General features: G+C 37.3%; 1 protein-coding gene across 1 annotated transcript; it reads right to left on the bottom strand.

Annotated features, from left to right (window-relative positions):
• Positions 1-609: 609 nt before the first annotated feature.
• LOC139685824 (uncharacterized) lies at positions 610-18,205 on the bottom strand. The gene is made up of 4 exons (XM_071582942.1): positions 18,126-18,205; positions 15,529-15,684; positions 5,320-5,493; positions 610-722 (listed from the first exon to the last, which is right to left on the bottom strand). Coding segments are annotated over exons 1-4 (444 nt in total). The 5' UTR covers positions 18,127-18,205.
• Between the last annotated feature and the right edge of the window lie 848 nt (positions 18,206-19,053).

Below are 19,053 nucleotides of genomic sequence, written 5' to 3'. Positions count from 1 at the left end.
ATACCTATGTATTGGTGGATGAATGGTAAACTGGTAAATTTTGTGTCACCTCTGCTTATTTTGTACCATACTAATAATAACATCTAGGCAGTCACTTCTTGATAACCTTCAAATGGTACAACAGTGGTCACAAATCATAATAACTGAATTATGTTGTCCAAGCAATGGCCATTTAGCATGATTTATACAAGGTAGCTAGATAAATATTATTGATTTACTCTTATTTTTATAATAACATGACTTTATAGTTAGGTACATGAATCTCCATGCCATATCAAAAGACCTATATCAATAACTACAGCCATAATTTTTTAAAAGAAAATTTGAGAACTCCTATTAGGGTTGCTTGGGACCAGCAAAAAATAACTTCCCTTTACCTGCTTGAAAACCCCACAAATATTTAAACTTCCAAAGAACTAGGCAAATGTTACTAATATATATTTAATGTTATTTTAATGTAAAACAAAATTTAAAAAGATGAACTAATGCACTTTTATGCAGTTTTAGCATGCTAATTTTACTTTGATTTGCCATGTTTTTACTTCCCGTATAGAGGACACTACAGAGAAAAATAAACTAAGGTAAAATTATTTAATTTCCACAATATATTTAGCTGTTTCTTCTAGCAGTTGTACTGTTGTAAAATACCCTGGTGATCATTGTAGTTGTTTTCCAACCCAATCCTGGATTATTTGCACTTCCTTTCACATCACTCTTGTTTCCTTAGGAAAAGATAAACAAAGAAATATAGTGCTCTATTATTTGGTATTAATCTAATCAGTAAGGTTTATAAGTTTACATTATTAGCTTTTGAAAAACACTATAGGCCATGTGAAAATTTTTCTTTAGGATGTTCAGAATTTCCTTTTGAAAACTCTCCATTACATTTGAATTTAGGAAAAAATCAGAGTGATTTTTTTCATGGGAGTAAAGAAATTCATTGTTAATATGATAGAAATTGGATCTTATCTTTCAGGAATTTCCTTTATTTTCATTAATAAAAGCTAAAGAGTATCAACCAAATGTCAAACTGTAAACATATTTAGAATAACTCTATGAATGAGTTTAATTTAAGTATTAGGCCTACATAATTGATACTTGGAAGGGGAGGGGTTTGCATGGGAAGGAACAAGAGACATGGAATGAAATAATTGTTAAATGAATGGATGTCCTTTACATACGTGAAGGAAATTGTGATGCAATTGTAGGGAGCATTGTGTTGCTGATATTGGTGGGTGGAACAGAATGTGTAAAGAATGAATTCAGAGGAAAATTAGAAAAATTACAAAAGAGTGTGACCCTAGTGAAAGAATAACAGAATAAAGAGAAGAGAAGGATTAAGTTTTCATTAGAAGGGACCCCTCTGAATAAGTTTTCGGGCCATTTGCTGACCCCAATGGAGAAAACTTGTTAAGGGTGTGCATGGACAAAGGATTATTATGCTTGACTACATGGTCTAATCTTAAATCTATGCATATGCATGCTTGAAGAAAAGGTGATTCCTGGAGTGGTATTGGTTTTGCTACACATGATGACAGACTGAATCCATTAGTGAAAGACAGAGGGGCAATTAGAAGTGCTGAGTGTGGAAGAGACCACTTGAATCTTGGTGAAAAGTGGGTATTAGAAAAGTAGATCGGAAAAGCAGCTGAGGGTATAAGTAAAATGCTACAAGACAAAAAATATAAGAATACAGTATGCATGCATGTTTGAGGATAATTGGAACTTGATTAAGGAGAAATGAGAAAAATATATAACACAAAAATATTTAAATACAAGTGTGAGTGATACTTTGGAAAGTTTTAAAGGAGTAACTGTTGAGTATACTGAAAATGTAGGTGCAAATAGCAGGAAGGTATCCTCCCCTAAATACTACTACCATGAATATATGTTTATTAATATCAATGTATTGTGTTAGTCATGGTTAAGCATCTCCCCACAGTAAATTCATTCAGTAATTAATGAATAACAGCAATAATGACAAAAATGCATTCTTTGAATGGTGGTTACCCGGTTGTGGCAGACACGTTACAAACTTTAAAAACTTCTAATATCGAGGGAAAAATATTAAAACTTCGTTCTTAGCTTTTCTGTTTCGGAAAGAGTTAAATGACGACGATGCCGAGGGTCAGGGCAGATTTTCAATTTTTCAATTAGTTTCTATCACCAATCTACCGTTTTGGGTACCCGGTTATGAGCAAGAGGATTAGACAGCCCTGGGGCCGGCGCTAACGACCACCGCGGCTCCTAGTTAGTATGCTCCTCCCGAAGGTAGACCGGGGAGGGAAGCTAGTGACTTGTTTGAGGAAGTTAACTTTTCAGGATGTTCTTGTTGGGCGCTGATCAATAGGGGAGTGCAAATATCCTTGATAACGCGTGCTGTGTGCACAGAGGGAATAAAAGGCCCCATTACATGGTTAACTGCATCGCAGGCGATCTAAAGAGGGACTATTAGGAAAAAACAATTAGTTTAATGTAGGATATCAACGCCATTACCATAGAATACAGGTTGTGGATGACTTGGGTGGTTTGGATGGAATCCTGGTATTAGCATTCTAAAAAACGCATGATGGTGTAACAGATGATAGCCGAGGATTTCTTAGTGTTAATGGTCAGCTGTGGCCGTTACGAGGTGACATAATGGACGCCGAGGGTGAAAAGGAAGTTACGATGAATGTTGGTCGTAGATTAGAAACAGACCGGAGCGTTTGTACACGGCTCCCAAATTCGGAGATATTTCCCCCGCGCAGCAAAAGGGTAATCGAATTGAAATTGCAAGGGGGTAGGAGTAGATCGGCAGCGAGGTTGCAACAGAACTCTTAACGAAAGACCTCGGAAATCTTTACGTTACGAGGGTTACTTGACGCGTAAGTGAAGGTGAACGAGTATTTTTGCAGGTGGAAAGCTATAAAAACGAAGAGTTCACTTTAAATTAGGGCACGCTTCAGCTTGCGTTTATTATGTAATGGAATGAAGCTATCCCCTTGCGAAAAGTGGAGGGATGGGTGAGATCATTGAGGCATACAAGTACCGACATAGATTTTTCCGAGAAACTGAATCGTCTAAAAGAGTCCGAGAAGGATATACGAGGCATTCTCTTTAAGTAAGGGCCGTTTGGTCACAGGAAAAAATAAAATCATATGAAACGCATTTAATTGCCACTTTTAGTTAGCTACAAACCTACTTCACTTCTCTACATAATCGCCGTTCACTTCTAAGCATTTTCCGTACCGCTGCACCAGCTTCTTTAACCCCTCTGCATAGAAGCTCGCCGCCTGAGAGTTGAACCAATTGACAACGCCGTTCTTGAGTTCCTCTTCGGTTTCGAAACGTTGTCCACCGAGCAACTGTTTCAAGTGCAAAAAGAGGAGGTATTCACTAGGTGCAAGGTCAGGACTATACGGCGGGTGGTCAAAGAGTTCTCGACGAAAATATTGAATTTTCTTATTGGATTTGGCAGCAGTGTTTCGGTATCCACCTTGCACACAAATTGTGGTATCCTAGGTTTTCCGTGACAATATTGTAGACAGTAGTGCGTCCAAGTCGAGGAAATTGTTCTGGCAGGCCATTAATCGTCAATCGACGATCATATCACAGTTTTTCTTCCACTTGGGAAGCAATTTCATCGGTCAGAATACTGGGCCTGCCACTTTGCTCTTCGTCATGGACATTTGTTCGTCCATTTTTAAAATCACGGCACCATTTTCTAACTTTTCCTTCACTCATAACTGTAGGTCCATAAACTAGGCATAACTCCCGATGAATTTCAGCAGCCGACAATCCTTTTGCATAGTACAAGAATCGTATGACAGAACGCAGTTCACAGCTGGCGGGATGAACGATTGTCGCGGACATTGTTGTTTGCATGCACGGGCAAGCAAACGACTTCTGAAACAAAACAAATGCTGCTATAGCTTTTCAATGAATCAGTAGATGATGATGTAGGAGTAAACTGTGTTCTGAAGCGCCAATATTTAAATACAAGCAAACGGCTCTTACGTAATGAATATGCCTCGTACTTTAGCCACTCTTAGAATCATATCATGGTCTATTTTCAGGGAAGGGAATGCCTCCATTCACAGAAATCTCTTCCCACCATATTCTCTTGGATGAGCTGTAGACCATATCGCTCCCAGTTTCATGAAAAGGCTGTCACCGAAAAGTTAGTGAATAGGCAAGAATAGTCTAAACAAGTATAGGCAAGAATAGTTGTCCCTAGTGAGAGCCCCTTGGTGTCCCCTGTTTGATTGTACTTAATAAATGGAGGGACGGGAAATCAAATATTCGGTTTTGTCTGGGCTTTATGGCGCTAAATGCTATAGCCAATGAGAATATTTATCATAGCTAAAATATCATCGACACACATTTGGAAGGGTATAACTTCTTTATAATACAGGGTTTAAAATCCAAGTATCGTCAAATTCAAAAGCACCCGGTTTACCAAGCGAAAACCTCGTTTAGCGTAAGTAATAGCCATTAGGAGCATGAAAAAATGCCATTTGGACACCGAAATACTATTGCGAAAAATCAACGGGTGAGGGATTGAGGATTAAGAGGTTTAAAAACCCACTCAGGCCCTGGTGTTCTTGAATGATGTCATTTATTTAGTCCTGGCACGGGAGAGCATAACCTCTGTTTGCAAAGAGTTTAGGAGAAAAAAGGGGGACCACACTCTTGTTAAGATGGATTAAATTTAGTTGTCTCAAATATAAATTAATTATTTAGGGTATATTATTGGGGAGAGCGGTATCTTTCCTTCGCCGGTAGAAATTGAGGCAGTGAAAAGTTTTACCACGCCAGCTAAAATGAAGGCAATTTAGTCATATTTGGGCCCAGCTAATTATTAGCGAACTTTCTTAGAAAAGTACGCAGTAAAGAAAATACCTACACCTAAAGTACACGACACGGAGTGCCGTCGCTAGGAATGGTGCGTGGCATCCTTGGTAAATTAAGGGATATTTTTAAACACATTCGGAAGGGAGAGCGTAAGGAATAAAGATGTGCTCGAGGTGATTTTCTCCGTATCATTTCCTGAATCCCTGATAATTCCAAACAAACTTAAGGCCTAACAAGCGTGTACTTAGCTGGGTGTTGTGCGTTTTTGTGCATTTATATCTTGCATTACTGTGGTAATATCAAAATATTAATGGTTAAATCACCAATAATTACTAATCACCCCATAAATACAATGACCAGCCTTTGGTCTGATATCACTCGCTCTAGATTTTTTAGAGGTGAGACTGGTTCCTCCCTCAAGCCACCATTCCATTTTACCAAGACACACTCTTGCAATAAGAGTGCAAAGGGCACTTTTCTTACCAAGGAGACTGTTGTTGGCTCCGCATTCCAACGGAGTAACTCTCCAACTGCCTTTTGGGTCTTTCTCATTGTAATCTGCACCATCACGGATTCGAATTCTGACTTCCTGCTCCCGTTCCTTCTTCAGCCTCTCCTCCTCCTCACGGACAACATCGGCATGCACCCTCTCCAAAGCTGTGTTAAAACAAAATATTGACAACGAAATTCAGGTAAACAGGGAAACTCATTCAATGTGCAAAAATATTTCGAAAAGAATTTAATCATACTTGAGGCCTGACCACATAGCACGAGCCTGCTATGTGCTCATTAAAATTGGCTTCTGTTAGCTATTCCCCAAACTGTGTTTAACATATCCACTCATTCACAACATTTATTTCATTTTATCAACTTTTTCTACCAAAGATCAGAGTAATATAATGAATTATAGTAAAATCACCTTCTTCTGGAATACTAGATATAGGTCATTTGGATCCTACGGTACCTATCTCCGATTGGGCCTATGTTAAATATTTTATTGAGCAAATAAACAGTATTTTTTTAAGGCTCGAAACAACTCGTTTTGTCATGTGCGTTTGTCGATACATATTTCCATCGTAATTGAATGGCTTATAAATACATACCAGCATACATAGCATGCATATAGGAGAATTCGTCTTTGGACAGGATAACCATTAAGTGTCCAACAGCCATTCATCCCGTTAACCTAACGTAGACAAAATACGGAGTAGGGGGGTACCATTTTCGCACATCATGAAATGAGCAGTTCATTCCTGAACGGTTCCACATGGACTATTTCGTCTGGTGAACTAAAATAATGATTCATTGACGCAGGTAGTTATTGGTTAACTGTGACCTAAACTCATACATAGTTCGCCTCCTTTAGTTCAGAGTGAAGCTCATGAGCTTGCCCCTCAATTATCCTTCTCTGATTTCTCAATTTTCCATTGAATTTAATCCTTCCGTTTGAGTAGTTGGCCTTTTCTCTAACGTTTTTACAATTGGGCAAATTCAGCTGAAATTAAGGTTTTTCAGCTAAGTAAAGATTTTCAGGAAAAATTCCAACCAATAAAGGATGCATCTAAGATGAGATTAGGATCTCTTAGTACTCGAAGTACCATCGACTACATTACTTTGTCCTTCGGTACATAAATATAATATTACGTTTTCGATTAAGTTTCGAATGCCAATCTACGGTACTGGAAAATGGTACATAGCGATCTATAAATTTTAAATTTCAAAACCCCGACGAGAAAGATAAAATGACAGTCTATGTGCAAAGAAACTAAGTATGAGACAAACACCCAGACAACCGATACAGAGAGCACTTGAAAATATTTCTTAAATACTTTACGCGAAGGAATGAAGACATACATCACATACAAACTTAAATGCCACAGTAATGAACCTAGATGGTACAACGGGGAAGTCAGATCTGCATTAAGAGGGCAAAGAAGGCTACAGTCAAATTTTAAAAAGAGTTTAGAAAGTGGCGATATAGTTTATGTGAATACATCCAATCAGAAACTAATAGAATGTCGTAGGGAAACAAAAAGTAACAGGCGCACAGCTCTACACTCTTTTACATCTAAAATGCTGAGCGAATATCTTGAGTCAAATCCAAAGTCATTCTGGTCCCTAGTCAGGGAAATACAGGGTAAAAATCCAATTGTACATTCTTTGAAAACGGAAAGCGGAGAAATTATTACAGACAGCATGAAAAAGAGAAATATTTTAAATACGTTTTTCCAGAGTGTCTACAATAAAGGCACAAGCGCACCAAACGATCCTCAATACCCACCTGGGGAGCACATGAGCGATATAGCACTGACAAAGAAGGGAATAGAAAATCTCCTCCGTAATATCAAAGCAAACGAAGCACCTAGTTTGGAAGAAATACCTGCTAAAATATTAAAGGAATTATCTGCCGTCATTTTCCCGTTTTTAGATATTGTTTTTCTAAAATTGATAGAAGAATCTCAAAACCTCGCGATTGGAAGCTAGCCCATATAACTCCCATCTATAAATAATAATAATAAACAATTTTTATTGCTCTGGGAGCAAAGTCCCTTGGAGCAGAATACATGTTACATGAGGTTTTGAAACCTTTGGAGTGAAACAGGTTTACATAATGCATAGAATAAGAATAATTGTTTATTATTATTATCTATAAAGGCGAAGATAGGGATAAACCAGGCAATTGCCGACCCATTTCCTTAAAATCTCATCTCCATCTCTTGTAAAATATTAAAACACATTATTGTCTTTAACATCATGAGATTTCTTGATAGTAGGAAAATACTAAGCCACAACCAGCACGGATTTAGGAAGAGCAGATCTTGCGAAATACAATTAGGTCTTTTCATTCACAATATACTTAGAACGGTAGAAGCAACACACAAGCCAATGCAGTAGAATTAGATAAAGTCCAGAGAAAATCCGCCAGATCGCTAAAAATTGTTATGATAATACCACAACTGTGACAGGACTCAGGGGATTTAGGCTGGGAGCCACTTGAGATACGAAGAGAAGGAGCGAGACTTGGACTTTTAGAAAGGTTCAGAGCAAACGAGTTTAACGATGACACTAAAGGAATTATTAATGGTCCCACATTACTTAGGTAGATCAGACCAAAAGATAAAATGAGGGAGATAGATTCCAGTACAGATACAAATACTCACTCTTTCCCCGAACAATCAGGAATCATAATAGTAAGAAACCGAAGTCGTTTTAGGAACATTAAAAAAATTTAATTAACAATTCGGAACAAAATTAAACATTGCAAAGACATAAGGTATATTTGTAAGTGCATGCGTCTGTTAGTTGGTAGTTTGAGTGTTTGCATGTGCGTGGGTTGTAAGGGTTTTTGCATGAATTTATGCCATGTTTTGTTTGTGGATTGTATAAATTTGTAGCTTTTGCATGCGATTTTTTTTCTTAATTACGGGTGGTGCTCTAACAACCCCCGCCACACGCCCTTGCGGTGGCTTGCGGGGTATTAAGTAGATGTTGATGTTACTCGGCTCCTATTTTCATAGCCATCGAACATGCACCACGACTTCATCTATGATAAAGCATATCTTTCACAATTTTGATGCTTTGCACTTAAAAATATAATAGTACAAGTACAAGGTCGTGTGAGCCGTAGATGTGTATGGAACTAAATGAACGTAAAAGACTATTACGTGGATTTAGTTAGTGTGTGTCTGCTTTAGGGATAAAAATTGTTGGCTTAAAATAATTATAGGCTATCTGACACATTTGTAACACAAGTGAGCTACCAAAGTAAGCGCACTTCCGGAAACATAAGATGGAAAATTTTCTGATATTTTTAGATCTTTCTCTCGCTCAAAATTACGAAGAAACCATCGGGGTTATTCCGAAACTCGCATGGTTGGGACTTAGGAGAAACAAACAGCACGATATCTTAGGAGCACACACCGAGGTAATATTTTTCACATTTAAAATATCTAGAGACTTACTTTGGAGAAAAAAACGTAAAGGCACTCAAAATCCTGTTGAAGTGGATGAGCATGTCTTCATCAGGTGTTTTTGATTGTCTAATGCCTGTGGGAAGTTTTCGACGTAACACTGAAGAGAAAATTATCACGTCTCAGCACTCGGGCATTTTCGAGTGATACGGAGTTTCACAGAGTTTAATCAAATTCATTTCAATGTTAACAAACATCTGGGCGTTGTAAGTCCAGGGGTAGAGCGTTTGACTACTGTCCGGAGGGCCCGGGTTCGCTTCCCGGCCACACCTCTGGGCACCCTAAGCCTCACCAGCTTTGGGCTTAGTACAAGCTGAGCTCTACGCTCATCTATCAAATTGACCTTCGAGTTGAAAACTCTGATTTTTTTTGACAACCGTCCCTTTCAGCTACGCCTTCAAAGAAATTAGTTTTTCGCGACTTCTTCTTAAGTAGGTAGATTATCAAATGAAGAGTAATAACAGGAAATCTTCATATCTTAAAAGACGTAATATGTTCAGGATTCTCGCTGACTTTTAAGTTTCTTTGTTAAGAGGTTATACAGCTTAGTCAAGTCACTTCTAAGATTCGCTTGGGTATAGATTAGGATTTTGCATCTGATTCAGGCGAAGAAAAAATTGTAAATGGGCAAGTCATTGCTCTATTTCCTTAGAAAAGAGCGAAAAGAAAGGTCTCGAGGAGCCATTTTTATCAAAGAGATACAGATATGGTGGTTTTGAAAATCTCCTTCCCAATATTATTGACTTATATATGTAAGATATTTAAGGCTTCCAAAGATACATTTCGAGGTCATTCGGGTTAAGCATTTTACTCTAGATTGCTGAAATCAATGCCCATTTACTTTGTTTATGTTAGTAATGTAACCAACCACCACAGTAAATTGAAAATTAGGATAGGGATAATGACACAGGAAATTATCCCAAATGGAATGAATGTCGGAGTATGGGAAGGAAAAAGTAAAAAATTAACTAAAACGTAGGAAAATTCTTCATCGCTCACAGGAAATTCTTTTCCAGCATTCTTTTTCTGCCTCAGCGATAATGTACGCATAATATCTTTCAGAGCTGTGATGTGGAGTTCGAAAAGGGAAAATATTTCTGTCTATTGAGAAGTGAAACCAATTCCAGGCAAACGCAATTAGAGAACCTCATCAAATACCAGATTCGTCCAACCTTCCGGGTGGAAATAAAGGAACAAAAAACGTTCCTAAGGTAAATTCGATAGAATCCTTACGGAAATAGCTCCAATGACGTTTAATGCACTTTTCTTGATGCTTTAGGAGGAAAGCGAAGAGAGAAGTTTTTCAAAAGCAGACGGCGTTTCACCTACATCGGTTAAATGGAATAAATGTTTTTCGCAGGTATCGTTGAATTATAAGGTAGAAAAGGAAGAAATGGATCTCTTCTCCACCTTAATAACAGTTTTTTATTAAATATTGCAGAACAGCATTGAAAATTTATGGGTTAATTGATCATAGAGTAATATATACATGAAGAATGCGTGCGGTCTCTCATGCTTTCTTGAGCGTTGAGAAGCGTTTATCTCTATCTATCACGTTCCACTGAAAGTTCCACTCACAGTTGCTGACTTTTGCAACAACATCGTCAGTTTCAACTCACCGCGTAGTTGAAATCACAACATGGAGAGTAAAAATTAGTGAAATATCACAGAGTTAGTTCATAATCATTTAATTGTTCCTCAAAGTAAGGTCTGAAGGATTTCAAGTCGAGGGAACTTGCTAATCATTACGAAAAACACTGAATTGTACCAGGCATGTTCAAAAAGTAGCGCGAATTTGGAATTTTTGCGGAGTAAGTATATTTGATTTTCGATTTTTTTGTGGTGTTATGTTGGTAATTTTGTCTCTCACTCATGCCGAAAAATTCTGCCATTTTGAATGTTCAGATAATTGTTGACAGATGTTTCGGCTTGTCTTCGATTTGTGCCTGTTCCAAAAAATGGATCAAAGAATCTGTATCAAATTTTGTGTAAAAAACGAAATTAAGTGCGCGGACACATTCCTAATGATGACTGTGGCATATGGAGAAGCTACCTGGGACCGAAGCAACGTTTATCGGTGGTACAAAATGTTTGCAGAGGGCTGAGAAGATATGAACGACGAAGAGCGTGCCGGACGCCCGAGCACGTCAACAACAGACGAAAACATTGATGAAGTCAAGAAAATAGTATTGGCCAATCGTCGAATCGCCATTACAGAAGTTGCTGAGGGCCTAAACATATCGATTGGCTCGTGCCATTCGATTTCTACCAATGATTTAGGTATGACACGGGTCACCGCGAAATTCGTACGGAAATTGCTCAATTTCGACCAAAAACAGCAACGCATTAATATTGCTAATGATGTGTTGGAATCTGTCCGCGACGACCCAAATTTGCTCCTCCCAAACGGGTCATAACTGATGACGAATCATGGGTTTATGGTTATGACGTGGAAACTGAAGCTCATTCATCCCAATGCCGAGACCGAATAAAGAGCGCCAAGTTTGGTCAAATGTGAAAGTTTTGCTCACAGTTTTCTTCGATTGAAGGGGCGTGGTGCATCATGAGTTATTTCCACAGGGTAAATAAGGAATATTGTCTGCAAGTTATGAGCAATTTGCGCGAAGCAATCCGCCACAATCAACCGGATTTGTGGAAGAACAAATATTGGCTTCTGCACCATGACAACGCCCCTGCTCACACATCGTTACTTGTGCGCGAAATTTTGGCCGAAAACTACACACTATTGATGCCGCAGCCACCGTATTCCCCAGATCTGCCCCCCAGTGAATTTTTCTTGTTCCCGAAACTGAGGAAGCCCATGAAAGGACGTCGCTACGCTACGATTCATGAGATAAAGACTGCATCGAAGGAGGAGCTTCACAAGATCACAAAACATGATTTTTTGAATTAGGTGCTTCAAAGATTGAGAAAACGTTGGCACAAGTGTATAATATCTAATGGGGATTACTATGAAGGTGACAAAATAGATTTTCATGAATAAATAAACAATTTTTGCAAAAAACACAAAAGTCGCGATACTTTTTTAACAGACCTCGTATTTAAATGTGACTCACCATGGAGATTTAGTAGATATACACGTAAGGATACACATAACCATGGATGGACAGCTGTATATGGACTACAGAGACCAATAGTTTATTGTGGCATACTATATTAATAATTTAGGAGCCTTTGGAATGGGTCATAGGGAAATGATATTGGAAAACATTTGGAAACTTTGGGGTCGCGTTAAATATGTTCTTAAAAACGTTATGCCTTCTTAAAAGTACACCCTTTCAACGCATCTATTCCATAGTGAATTTAGATAACTCAATCTATTCAACAACTCAATGACAGCCGATACAAAGAACACTTTAAAATATGTCTTAAATATTTTACGCGAAGGAATGAAGACATGCATCCCATCCAAACTTAAATGCGATGGTAAGGAAACTAGATGGTACAACGGAGAAGTCATATCGGCATTAAGAGGGCAAATAAGGCTACAGTCAAATTTCAAAAAGAGTTTGAAAAGTGACGATACAGTATATGTGAATACATCCAAACAGAAACTAAAAGAATGTCGTAGTCAGACGAAAAGTATTATGCGCACAGCACTACACTCTTTTAAATCTAAAATGCTCAGCGAATATCTTGAGTCAAATCCAAAGTCATTCTGGTCCTATGTTAGGGAAATAATGGGTAAACGTCCAACGGTGCATTCTTTGAAAATGGAAAATTTACAAATTATTGATCCAATATATTTCTTAACTCAGGGTTTTAATCCAACAGTTCCTGCAGTACTAAAAGACAGATAACTTGAATTTCCTAGCTATCGATAACTGATTATAGTGGTTTGTATTTAATCACGTCACCACAAAAATGTTATAAACTTAATAAATTAGGTCTTATTTAGACAGCAAAAAAGTAATCGTAAAGATATTCAAGCCCTTTAAATAAGAAAATAAAAATAGCTTTCATCCGTTTCACATGCAAATAAATTTTTAGAACTTATTCTCAAACCTACCAATGAATACAAGCACAGCATTAGTTCGCTAGGGTGTTGATACAACTAGATTCGTCCTTACATACCTAACCATTTGCCATTGGTGCGTCTATTGATGGCCCAGATTCTACTTAGAAAAATTTAGCACTATTCAAAATTCCCAAATCCGCCAGCTTTTATTCCTCGTAGTCTAACTAGCCGTTATTGTGGAAAACATCAAAAGTAAGTGTTACCACAGAATTCACCTTCTAAAGCAGAATGTAGTCGGCAGAATAGCCTTATCATATTTTAGAATATATTCTTGTAAGTAAACTATATTCATAATTTCTGAGCCTTAGGCATGGGTCATAGGGAAATGATATTGGAAAATGTTGGTTGACTTTGGGGTCGCGTTTAATATTTTCTTACAAAATGTTATGTCTCCTTAAAAGTACACCCTTTCAACGCATCTATTCCATAGTGAATTTAGATCACTCAATCACGTGTCTACTTGGAATCAACGAAGTCAATAGTTAATTATTCCAAATCCAAGAATATCAGATTAATTATTTGACTAAGGGGTTAAAGGTTAAAGAATATTTATTTCTTAGGTAATCTACCGGTTAAAGGAGGTTTTCGATGGACAGAACAACCAGATGGATATCTGATAATAAAACACAATACAACATCATTCTCCAAAACAAGTCCCTCTTCATCTCTGTGTAAACTTGCCTTTCCTCGTTTGTTTTCCTTTCGGTCTATTTCAACTTCTACTTCCTTCTCCACACCTACATTTTAAAATCCTCCAATCTACGTCTATCATCCTGCTAATCATATCATCCGTGATCTATGGTTTTCTTTTCCTTTTCCCATTAACGGTTCCTGTAGTTTTTTTTACTGCTTTCGATGTCCCTTTTTTGATACATGGAGGTCTATATGTCTAAATCCAATCATACGGAAAATAATCAGAAGAAGTTATGACAGTGATAAAAAGAGTTACAAGGCTGGGTGAGGGAAATTAGAGAGGATATGTGGAGTAAATCAATAAATAAATAACTCAAATTAAAAAATAAAATGTAAAAAATAATAAACAAATAAATAAAAAGGCAAACAGCCTATCCTTAGCCCATTTATCAGAGTATACGGCTGGGGGTGACTCTTCCCATAATACTGCATTGATATGAATGACACGAATACATTAAAATAACGCAACAAGTTCATATTACATTATAAGTTTCTAATCGGAAATAATATCTTAATGAGACTTGACCTGCTCCATAGGAAGGAACTGAAATAACCAATATTCGTGACGAAAGGGTGTGAAAATATTTTAGGAGCCACGTTACTTGGACGCTTAAATCTTTACCTCTGCACATTCAGGAAGTGTACAGTTCTTACGATGACAAGCTTCTGCCGATAAGAGATAAAATGTAATGCAAAAAAGAGATCGGTATTCCTGATTAGGAAAAGTAACTATAGGTATTGGAGAAAAGTTCTAACCTAGTTAAATATTTTAAAATTTTCAAGCATCATTCATATGGCTTCTCTTCAGTACTAAAATGCATGCCGAGCTATAAGACATCGCATATTATTAGGCTGAACAGGAAGGCCTTCAAGCCATTCAATTCCTTCTTCCCGTAACGTGAGACTTTTATTTCTTATTTTTATATTTAATTTTCTTATTTACTTAGGGATAAGTAAGAACCATAGTTTTATTGAAATATATTCCTTGAATTGTGAAAATTCGTAGAACACACACAATCAAGCACTTTTCATACTAAAAGAACACAGATATTTTATGAAAGTGACAGCGCTAGATCTTAAAAGTAACTAATTAACAGGTAATCAATTTAACGTGAAACTGTTTATCACTCACGATGTCCTATCGATTATTCAAGAAGCAGGAGTGACCCACCTTTTCATTGATTACATATTTTTTTGCAATTTTTTAGGAAGGATGTAATACGAACTGGTTCTATCTATTGATTGGAAAGTCCAAAACTCAAATTTTTGCTTATTCCTTGCGCTATGGTTGATGGTTTAAACTAGCATAGGATATAAGTTTGATCACTGGGATCAAAATAGTTTTCGGACGGTAAGTTATGCCACTGAAAGTTTATAGGAAGTGTAAACATTTTTGAGTAGATTTTGTGCATTAAGTAATCGTATTATATGTAAGCGGATTATAAATCTAACCACGGAAAACAATGAAAATAAATTTCGGAAAATCTTCAGAATCGTAGGAGGATGGTAAAGGGAATAGGTTTGCCTGGGTAAAGTGAGGAGCTTATATTTTAAAAAAATATTCGAATGAATATTTTCGTTTTGATAAACTTATGTCCAATCGGAAAAAATAGCTTCAAAATTCTTACCACATGTTTTTTTCACATTTGCGAAGAGTAACCGTTACTTAAATCCAAGTACAGCCTTCTACTCGTGAAATGTTAGTAGGTAGAACTTGCGTGTGTTTGTACTCTGCACTTAAGCCAGATAGCATTATTTTTCAGCTTTTAAAATTAGTGAACTAAATCACATCATCACTTCATTGCTTTAATTTTTTACTTAAAGTAAGAAAAAAACCCATCTGAAAGGTAAAGGGTCAACATCTTGGCTGAGCCCCGAATGAGGAGCATTTTCAGGAGGAGGGGTTTGCTGACCAGAGCAGCCTAAATGTCCATCACTGAGTGCCCCGGGCAGAAACCAGCCGGCGTGAAAATGCCTGCACCATTCTACCTTTCCTTAAATCCAGTTTAGAACCTTCTTCGGGTCCCATGATCCTCTTCATTCGCCTCTCGAACTCCCGCGCCATTTCTCTGCGCTCCCAATCCGACTCAATCTCTTGCTTTGTCCGCGGAATGCGGAAGCGTATGCAGCAGCAGAGGAACGTCACTGGAAACGGAAAAACAAATGGAATGGAGTAAGTAATTTGTGATTTTGCAGTCTTCCAGCATCGTGAGTCGGCACAGGATTACTCTGGAAGACACTGGAGGGGCGTGAGACTTTTGAATAGCTGGTTAATTCAATTTTTTGTCCGCCTTGCCATTAAAGCATTCCATAGTTTACCTCGATTGAATAAGAATTTAGTTCTATTTATTTTTAAGTTCCAAAAACATTTAATTTAAAGGTCTCCTAATAGTAACGGTTAATATCGCAAAAGAGAATAAAATAATCGAAAGACAATTGTGTGTGACAACATAAAATGGCAGTGGAAATAGCCCCTTAATTACGCTTTCCGGAGTAGAAACATGAAGATGACTGCGCTCAGCTATTGATTTAATAATCAAATTCCAAAGACAATTATCGTGTGAAACTCATTACTGCTTTCATTTATAAAAAGAATATATTTAATCTCCTTTCAAAAAATTATTCCAAGTAAACTCATTGCGCTATTTAGCTGGAATGAGGGAACTCTGTTTGTCGTCGTGTTTCAATAGTCCACCCGAGCGGTGAAGATTTAACCATCGTAAGGCTATAACTGGTGTCGCGCAGTAACCACCGTAAGCGTCTCTCGAATAGTCCCTTATTTTGGCTGCACGCACTATTGAAAACATTTAACTAACAATGAGCAGAGGATTTTCAAAAGGCGATTGTAAAAGTTAATTTCATTGATGTTCAAAGAAACTTCGGCAGATGTTCTTCTGGGAAATTCCACACGAAGCTGCATCTTGAAGCTTCAACCCTTGAGAATAACTATTTGGGCCCTAATGGCCAAAAATCTATGCCCTGCTGATCATCAAAGAGAAACTTGGTATTTTTGAAATATTTCTAAATAAAATATAACCTCATAAAGGTTTAATAAATGATATTGTTGATTTTTAAGCAGTCTAACGATACACTTTGGCCCAGATTATCATATCGCCCTGAATACACTATCTAAAGTAGGTGAAACGAAATGTTCACTCGTAAATCTGTTCATGAATTTTAGACCTTAGGAAAAAGTGTATTCCATGCACTATTTTAAGTTATATTTTGTTCTTTTATAATGACATCTAAATCAACAGATTAAAAGAAGCAGGCCTGCAGCATTAAATTTCAAAATTACGGATATTTGACATTCATATTGGTAGTCAGAAGACGCATGATAAAATTGTAGATCAAATCTTGTACATCTAGGGTCACATATGCAGGAAGCATAATGATCCCTATTAGTTCTGTTTTCCCGCTTTTGCACGCGAACCACCGTTAATTTGTGGACGTAAACGACCAGCTATTTAATAAAATGATTACAAGATCATATCGAAAATGGATTTTATTTAATCTTAAAATTATTTCAGCGTTCAATTGTATTTTCTCATGATATTTTTGAAATATTCCACCCAAACCTTTCTCTTAACCCTTGTCAAAATACCGTAGGGTACAGATATCAATAAATAGCATAATCATCAACTTTTTCACACGCTTTCAACAATTACCATTTTAGCCAAAATAAAAGATGAACAATATTATATGAGACAGAGTGAAATAATTATAAAATTTAAAAGATTAATTATACCCGTTAAATATTCCGCCACTTATATTCTGCGCAATTTTTTTTCTTGGAAATTGCTACTATACCCATGGTAATCAAATACATCTTCATGGAATAAACTATAATTTACCTATTGTTGTTATCATTGTTCCTGCTAAGAGGAGAATCTGCCACACTCGAAATTCAGCGATGACATACGTTTCCAACCAACCATCGTCAATGAAAGTAGCCTCCCCTGCTTCCTCTGTAACACAATCCTAAGAAAACAATTACATCTGAATTAGAAGACGAACATACTCAGCGTGTGTGTACTAAATGTGTGTCAAACTTTGTATGTGTAAAAGCGTTCAATAAATATACATCAGTGACGTATAATCAACTATACGAATGGTTAAAACTTCCAGCGAAATGAATATTAACCCATTTAATGAACGTTGTACTGAACTTAAAATTTTCTTCAAACAACATACACATAGAGACACCAACATCACAAGAGACCCCTTGTCACGCCCCAGAATCGAGCCCGGGTTTTCAAAGTAGAAAGCCTGCTCACAAGTCGCGTAACTATGCCGGTATCAATTATATCTCCGAGGCAATTCTGTACAATTTTAAATACAGAAAAAAACTATTGAATGTAGAAATGTACTTTCCAATGTGAATGTTTCAGGGACGAACTACGGGGATCCCCTTCTTTATCTGAAAGATGGTTAAATGTTGTCCTATTGACGATTCCTTTCCTTATACGTTCTCGATATAACCAAAAGTAATAATTTTCGCTAAAATTCTTAGAAATACAAATAACTACTTTTTTAAAACAGCTTATGGCCCAAAAGGCACAACACGACTTTTAAAAATCACTCACTGTAGAAGGGCTTAAGTATATATCGTTGGCAATCGTAGGGCACACCATCTTCCCCTACTCACTTCAACCGCCTGGAATCCATAACTATCTCATCACTAGCGCCACAAGAGACAGACAGGGTCGAGGTGGGCTAACGACTGGTTCGGACTCCACCTAGCAGAGGGCGTCAGAAACCCTGTGGCGATCCATCCGCACTCTTTCCCTCCCTCTTTTCCTAACCTCGCAAGGCCCCCGCCCCTCACCGGACACACCCACCTTCTTTCCACTTCAGAGTGAATGTTAACCACGTCGCTCAATGCCTCACAGGTGCCATAGGATGATGCAGAGCTATTCAATGTCGCTGCTTGATTTATAACTCCTGAGGGGGTCGACCTTCTGCTCTTCCCATTTCACTGATCCTATCCGAAAAGGTGCACGGTGGTAGTTCTCCGTTTTCTCAATGGGATGAAGATTTTCAATTGTTCGATGTTTTTCTCCACATTTAAATCTTATTTTAATTTCAACATCAATTTCCTCGGTAAATTCCATCTGCTGTAAAACATCTCTGAGTAGATCTCTTTTAAATTCACCGTTTTTCTATTTTTTCGTATTCTTTCGCTGCTTCTCCAGATTGTTCAAATAATTACGAAAAGAAACAATTATTAAGCTATGAAGTTCTCACTTGAAAACAACGAAAACGGCTAGTGAAAAAACTAGTGAATTTAATTTAACCATGTAAACTTACTGACTTCAATGAGGTAATATAAGGGAAAATTTAGCCGTGTCACTGGATTCGTCGCATGGGTCTAATTTCCTAGATGTTCTCAAAATAACAAGTTACGGTTCAATAAATTACTGGATCTTACTGCAGTGATTTTAGTATGAACATTGAATTGCGATGGAACTCGAGAAGCCAAATATTGCGCCACATTGGAGTGTTGAAATTTTT

This window comes from Hetaerina americana, unplaced genomic scaffold (genome assembly GCF_022747635.1).
Source record: "Hetaerina americana unplaced genomic scaffold, ioHetAmer1.1.p SCAF_12, whole genome shotgun sequence".
Lineage (NCBI taxonomy): Eukaryota > Metazoa > Arthropoda > Insecta > Odonata > Calopterygidae > Hetaerina > Hetaerina americana.
The sequence above is the reverse complement of the archived record's forward strand: the minus strand, read 5'-3'. Positions and strand labels throughout refer to the sequence as shown.